This window comes from Bidens hawaiensis, unplaced genomic scaffold, assembly GCF_021521415.1.
Source record: "Bidens hawaiensis isolate Kalapana, Puna unplaced genomic scaffold, B.hawaiensis_p1.1 tig00030839_1, whole genome shotgun sequence".
NCBI classification, from domain to species: Eukaryota; Viridiplantae; Streptophyta; class Magnoliopsida; order Asterales; family Asteraceae; genus Bidens; species Bidens hawaiensis.
In genome coordinates, this window is record NW_027495169.1 from 21,342 (window position 1) to 29,243 (window position 7,902).

The 7,902-nt window shown below is 38.2% G+C and overlaps 1 protein-coding gene across 1 annotated transcript; it reads left to right on the plus strand.

Moving 5' to 3' along the window:
* The first annotated feature begins 3,547 nt into the window (after positions 1–3,547).
* LOC143581254 (uncharacterized) lies at positions 3,548–4,818 on the plus strand. Its single transcript, XM_077064078.1, has one exon. The coding sequence runs from the start codon at positions 3,835–3,837 to the stop codon at positions 4,816–4,818; it is 984 nt and encodes a 327-aa protein (XP_076920193.1). The 5' UTR covers positions 3,548–3,834.
* Positions 4,819–7,902: the final 3,084 nt, after the last annotated feature.

The window sequence follows — 7,902 nt, forward strand, 5'->3', positions numbered from 1 at the left end:
TCGTATCACAAGGAGTATGTGGTCAATGCAATTCGTGTAACAGTTTCAATATTATGAAGTAACAGATTTAGTGCTGATCACACAAGCAATAGTTTAAATTAAGAGAACTAAGCAATGAACAAGTAAACGAGTATTAAGCAGCTAACAAAGCAAAGCACACCCAGGAATTCAAGTAAGCAACCAAACAGTATCTCATGCAACCTAACAGATTTATTATTAACGATTAACTGAAAACTGATCAACCAGACAAAACCTTAGACGTCAACAATTACTTTACACACGGCACTGGTTATCAAACAGTCCTTGCCAGTGTGACTCAGTTAAGGGTAATTGTACGTTTTATCGTATTCAATCTAACCAAACAGTTATATGACTAATTATCTAGCAACTGGTAACAGATCGTTCAGACCAACGTAAACCTAAACCAACCGAACACACAGAAATATTAAACATCAATAATCATATCAATCATCAATAACAATACACAAGTGTCTTAATCACATGAGAAAAACTATAAAAGGTTACAAACTATACATCCGGGGTGCGATTCTAGGAGATTAGCCGAGCCGAGACATCATCAAGTCTTCGATATGGATGATATGGATCATGTGGAAGGCCTTGGCACAAGCTATAATCCGCAGTCGTTTTCTATGCTGACACTTACCAACAATACGTATAAGGTCCACAGTCCTTATCTACGTTGACATCTATCATCTATAACACGTATAAGGTCCGCAGTCTATAACGACGCTACACATGCCACATCTATGTCTAATGGAAGTTAGAGGGATTTTCCATCCTAACTTACTATTTCAGACGTAGAGCCCGCATACCATACATACACCTGTTTTTGCGCTCAATTCTTCTTTGCCTTTTCTATGTTCTCGTCCACGGCCCCGTTCTTTTGCTTCCAGATTTTGTCTTTTCTTGTGTTGGAAGCATGGGGGCGTGTTTCTTGAGACATGGGGGCATGTTTCTTTGTTTTCTTGTGTTTTCTTCTGTTTTTCTTCGTCTTTTTGCTTGTTTCTTCATTTGGGGCTTGGTTTTACCTGAAATTATGTTTTATTATGATAAGTAGCCTTTTATGCTATGTTATTTGATAGAAATTGAAGTTTTTAGAGATTATTTGATGCCGAAAAGATGTATATTTCTATGTACATCAAACATCCTCACACTTGAACATTTCTTGTCCTCAAGCAATCTTCTTATAAATATCCTCTAAAAACAGCAAGCGCAGATTATAACCATCCCTTAAGAGAGCTCCAAGAAGACGAAAAAAATAACCAATCTTTATGTTAGTGATAAATAAGAGGGAACTTTTGTTTTTATGAGCTTCCGTTTATGCAAAACATCACGTTCTCACAATGTTCACTCACACTCGGTTTTATATCTGATCATACATGTGATGTATGTATGTGAACACTCTTAGTCAAAATGCAACCTATGATAAATAAGCTTGTAACAAGTTCAAATCTCCACCTTTTTAAAAGGGTTGCATAGATCAGAAGGTACAAGGGTTTGGGTTTGTGTGAGTAGGGATTTGGTATTTTGTGGCGGTTTAAGGGTTAATGAGGATGATAAATACAACTTCCACTGATTGTCGGGAGTCTTGAGATGTCTTCAATAGTTAGCTCCTTTTTCCGAGTTTTTTTATATTTTTTTATTTTTTTTATTTACCTAATGACTCTTTTAAGGTCAGATCGTTAAGACCTGTTTTATGGAGGATGTGGATCAATTCTTCCTTAATCCTGTTCTGAATGTAACTTCTAATTCTAATGGATCGTTCGGCTTTGAGCCTAATATCCCCCACCCTCATTAGTTCGGTATATTCATGCTGAGACTGAGTTTGACTTTTTCTACATCTTTCTTCGTGGGACCAGTTTCCGCAACCTAAGCATCGTTCATATCTTTTTGCTCTTCTCTTCATAGCGTTTTTGGAAATTCCACAGAATGGTGGCCTTTATTCGTCTTGGCGCCACTTTTTCCTCACCTCATTGCTAAAGAGAAAGATTCTCTCCCTAAGTTCTGGAGGCAACATAGGTTTTGTGAAGTGTATGCAGCGAAGGAAATTGAAATCAAAAGAATGCATTTCCAGTTCTTTAGGGTCTGCCGGTAAAAGACCAGTGTTGTATTTTACCGGTGAAAATGGATAAATTGATCAGGTTTTGTAATTTGGTAATGGGTTTGATGGAATTGTGTAAATATTACCTTCTTCCTTATACAACGCTTCGTGCGGTCTTGAAATGAATAATTGCAACAAGTTCTAAATCACACGAAACATATGACTCACTCAAAGCTTCCGAAAAAATATTTATATGGCATGAGGTTTATTTCACAGTAATGGAGGAATTGGGTATTAACGCCATATTTTGCATAAATTTATTTTTAATATTACAAAACTTCTTTTACTTTTTCACTTTTTTGTAATGATTGGTTATTTGCAAAAAATTTTCTTGGTTTTCTTTTTAGGTTTTAGAGTAATCTTTGTTGGGCTTAGCGTTATGGTTTGAGCTTATTTACTGGTATTTGGACTTGGGTGCACATGTAAACCGAGAACTGTGTATGTGTTCTCGGTGGGCTTAGTTTTGGTTGGGCCGGCCTTTGGATGTTGTCCCTATATATAGTGGTGTGATGTATAGGGTTAATGTTGTTCATTATTTTTATTATTCAAGTATTGTAAGTGCTTAAGCACCCGACGTAATCAATATACGTGTGTTTTGAAGCAACTTAGTGTTCGTTTTCTTGTTATCACTTGTGTTCTTGAATAACCGAGCATTGGTATTCCGCACCAATACTCGTTTGGTTGATATCATATTGTAGTGATCCAATCAGGACTTACAAATGGTATCAGAGCCTTGGACGATTTCAGGCTCGTTATTGTGATATCAACAGATTCAAGATCTTGATTTTTGGTGTTTGTGTGGATTTTTCCGGTGAGTGGTTCATCGGAGAAGAAAAGGGATTAATTCTGCTGGAAGATTGGATTTGACTTGGAAACAAATCAAATTCCTTAATTCTAGGAAGTTTGTTACAGCCAAAATCTGGAAGGTTTAGAGATTTCGGCCAGGATCAGCTCTTGGCTAATTTTAGTTCTCGGTTCATTTTGGTTTTCGGCTACACTTAGTTTTCTGTCAAAATTTGCTTAAATCAGAGATCTCGGTCAACTTTTGGTAGTTCTCGGTCAAGGAGTTCTCGGGGTCAAAGGCGTTCTCAGTCAAAGGTGTTCTCGGTCAACACCTGTTCTTGGTCAACATCTGTTCTCGGTCAACACCTGTTCTCGGTCATTATTTGGTCAGCTTTGCGTTCTCGGCAAACACTAGTTCTCGGTCCAAGTTACTGTTTTCAGCCCAGTATAAGTTTGGGCTTCTCATATTGGACTATTATTTCAATTGGACCTTAAAATAAATCAATAACTATTTTGAAATGGCCAAGTTAACCAATGGGAGCAACCCAATTAACTCATCTCTTCACCAAGAACTTGATTCAATCATGGGTACTGCTACATGTGTGCCTCGTCTGTTATCCTCTGAATGGTTCAATGAATGGAAATTTCATTTTGAACACTATGCCAATATGAAAGATTCAAAGATTTGGAGAAGTATTGTGAGGGGACCTCAAAGGATTACTTATCAAAGGGCTGGTTCAACTGAGGTTCTTATGAAACCAGTTGCTCAATACGACGATGATGACTTTGCAAAAGTTGAAGAAGATGAGAAAGCTTTATCAACTCTAACTATGGCACTTTCACCCGAGATTGCTCTCTAGTTTAGAGAACTCAAATCAGCAAAGGAGTTGTGGGATGCACTGATAGAAGTATATGAGGGTAACGAGGATATGAAGAGAAGTCGCCAGGATTTGTTGCGACAGAAGTTTAATATGTTTAATCACGTTCTGGGAGAAACACTGGAATCTCAGCTTCAAAGGTTCATATCCCTTGTAACTGAAATGAGAACTGCTGGAATTCTTCTACAAACCTCAGAGATTAACAACAAGTTGGTAAATTCTCTGCCAAAGAATTGGGATATGCATGTTGCAGTCATTAAGAAGACCAAAGATCTTATCAGAATGAGTATGACCGAGATGATTGCTACTATTAAGGCCTGCGACATGGATGATAAACAACGGGCAATAAATCATGCTAGCTCTTATAGCGCTGCTGGATATAACGTTACTTCTAACAGTGCCCTCATGTCTCAGGATAGTTTCTCACTATTTAAGCCCTCCCAACCACCACCACTGGGAAACTTTCAGATGTTCTCATCCACCCTTGGTCAATCATCATCATCAAACTCACCCAACCCAGCTGCAGTGTTCTTTACTAAATCTGGTCAGTCAGTTAGTGATGCTAGAAAAGTCGCCTCCAGTGTAAAGCCCAGCCAGATTCCTACCATACCCAAAGAAACTCAAGAGAATATTGCATTAATGGCAGGATTTATGAATTGTTACCATGCGTTTCTGGCAGGAGATCTAGTTCAACCCATGGCTGCTACTGAATTTGATCAGATTCATCCTGATGATGTTGAAGAAATGGACATCTCGTGGCAAATTGCCATGGTGGTCTTTCGTGCTAAGAAGTTTACCAAAAGGACGGGTAGAAATAACTGGAACATGCCAAACAATCAAAAGGTGGGTTTTAACAAGGAAACTCTCAGGTGTTGCAACTGTCATGAGCCGGGTCATTTTGCTCGAGAATGCACCAATCCGGCTAAAGAAGGGAATATGGAAAGGGCCTTGGTTCCAGCCGAAAATGCTCGGGGTGAAGCTGGAGGTAGTTCAAGTAACGGGGAGAGAGGTATGGTTGCTCAAACGTTCTCATGAGAAGGACAGATGGCTGTGTTGAATATTGGAAATCAAACTGCAAATTTCGCAACGGTTGAGGAATCTGAAAAGTAAAACACTGCTGAGGAGAAGGTTAAGGAGCTTCAGTTTGCATACATGGCGTTCACTTCTCCGGACTCATCTGAGGTACGTTTTCAACCATGTTCTTTGAATTGTGGTGAGAAAAATGAGATGTATCAACTTCATAATGATAATCTAATTAGAGATACGGAAAGAATAAAATCAGAGAGTTTTAAGCTTAAGAAAAATGAAAAAGGATTTTTAGATAAAATTGAATCTCTCAACAAGGATATTAAGAAACTTAAGTCTGATTTTAGTATTAAAAGATGTCACTATATTGATGCTAAACAAGAAATTGCTGAGTTGACTGCTAAGCTGGAAGCCGCCCAATCTGAAATTTTAAATTTGACTAGCAAGTTTGAAAAGGCTGAACTTGATTTTGAAAATTCGATGGGTCCAGTAAGGTTGTCAACTCAATGATTGAAAATCAGTTGTGGTGGAAGGAAAATGAAGGTGAGGGGATAGGATTCAGTCAAGTTCCCCCACCATACAACCACAACTATGTTCCTACCCCTGTTACCAAAGAACAGGAAGAAAAGATAAAAGATTTGAAATACGGTAAACAAGATAAAGGTGAGGGGACTGGCTCTGCTAGTGCCGATTCATCTAACTCAAGTGTGAATGATTCTAACGTGTCTACCTCATGTTGCAAAAAAATTAATTGTGAAGGAGTGGACTGATGAGGATGACGACCCATGTTTTGATTTTGATAATAATTTCATTTCTAATGTTTCTTTAGAACTTCCTGTTTTAAATTCTGTTATTTCGACTGTTTGTGTGGGCTCTGTTTTAAATAGCAAGGATACTTGTGTGATTGATTCGGTTGAAACTTTGAATTCTCGTAATGGAATTTCTAATAAAAACAAAACTCCAAAAATTTCAAAAACATCAGAAAAATATGTTGCACCTAAGTTTGTCAAGGAGGGATGCTCCAACGACAACCAAGGTGATAAGTTCAAAAGACATAATGTGAATTCTCGCAAACCTAAACAGACTGGTCCACACAATCAGTCCAGACAAGGATCTGATCAAAATATTTTTTTCGTAAAACACCAGACATGTTTCAACTGTGGCATTCCTGGTCATATTGCCAGAAATTGTCCACATCGTTCGTACATTCCATACTATGGATTTTATCAAAGGAATATGCCATATGTGCATCATGATGCATATAGGAAAGGATTTAAACATTTTTCGGCTAGTTCTTTTGATGATGATTGGAATCGAAACAAGTCTGGCAGGTTTAGTCCTCATCAGACCAAACCCAACATGATCAAAAGAAGGATCAGTAAAGGTGTTTCACATTCAAAATCACATATAAACACCAACACTAGACCTAAACAGGAGAAGAAGAAAACGATTTCATATAATAATTCTACGTCTGAGGCACCGGAGATAATGATAACCATTCGTACTTATAATTCCAAGTCTCCCAGACATAAGTGGTTTCCTAAATCTCCAGCAAAAGCAACTAATCACTCTATTTTTGATGATCAAAAGGATATGACATTGCAGTCTGTGACAAAAGTTGATGAGTCAGGGTCAGGGTCACCCAGTGTATGTATGGACTGGGTACCAAAAACTAACTAATCCTGCGTTTTGTACAGGGACAGCTATGGAGGAATATCATCAGACCTTGGTATGTTGATAGTGGTTGTTCCAGGCATATGACAGGAGACATCACCCAGCTAAACGACATTCAAACATTTAATGGTGGGTATGTGGAGAAAGGAAAAATCACTCAAAAGGGTACTGTAAGTAACGGTGTTAAAATTTGAAAATGTCAATTTTGTTCCAGAATTGAAGCACAGTCTGTTAAGCGTGTCACAAATTTGTGACAAGGATTTTTCAACTCATTTTACTAAAAAGGAGTGCTTAATTCTGAAACCCGGTATAATCATACAAGAGGAATGGATTCTTGTTCGATCACAACGAAAAGATAATGCTTATGTGATCGACATGAACCAAAATGTTCCCGACGAAATTACATGCTTGTTTTCAAAATTGTCGGAACATAATGCGATGCTTTCGCATCGTCGGCTTGGTCATGCAAATATTAAAAATCTAAATCGTCTTGCTAAAAATAATTTAGTGTGTGGTTTACCTATCAAATATTTTGTGACCGTTGAAAAATGTGTGGCTTGTGCCTTGGGAAAACATCATCGAAAATATCATAAACCTAAGTTAATTAATACCATCTCGTCAGTCTTTCAGTTACTTCATATGGACCTTTTTGGGCCAGTTCATGTGTTAAGCTTGTCTCGCAGCTCTTATTGTGTAGTTATTACTGATGACTACTCACGTTTTACATGGGTGTTTTTCTTGTCAAATAAGAGTGAAACTGCAGATCTGATCAAGAAATTTGTGGTATTAATGGAGAATTAATTGAACCTAAAACGGAAAGGAATCAGGTGTGACAATGGAACGGAATTCAAGAATGCATTTCTGAATCATTTCTGCTCAGAAAAGGGGGTGCTTCGTCAGTATAGTTCTTCGCGTACGCCTCAACAAAATGGTGTCGCTGAAAGAAGAAACAGAACTCTAATCGAAGCAGCAAGAACGATATTATGCGACTCTAAATTACCGTTGTTTTTCTGGGCTGAAGCCATTAATACCGCTTGTTATGTTCAGAACCGGGTGATAATGAACAAGTCAAAGATGAAGACACCGTATGAGATTGTCTATGGTCATCAACCCACAGTCGCACATTTCAGAGCTTTCGGGTATCCATGCACGTTGCTGAATCTAGAAACCACTCCAAAGTTTGGGGCCGCAGCAGATGAGTGTTATTTCGTTGGGTATGCTGGTAATACAGCCTACAGGGTTTACAACAAGTCCACCAAACAGATTATAGAGTCTTATGAAGTTCGTTGGTTGTAAGAAAATGAGACTGACGCCCGCGTTGGTCCTGATTGGTTATTTGACTACAATGAATTTTTCAAGCCTTTCCATGTATCTCCAGTCATCAACAAAGATTCTCCAAGTGACCCCACCGTGGGTGTA

Bases quoted from the DNA above. Each gene is read 5' to 3' on its own strand.
- LOC143581254 (XM_077064078.1), top strand. From the start codon at position 3,835: ATGAAGAGAAGTCGCCAGGATTTGTTGCGACAGAAGTTTAATATGTTT.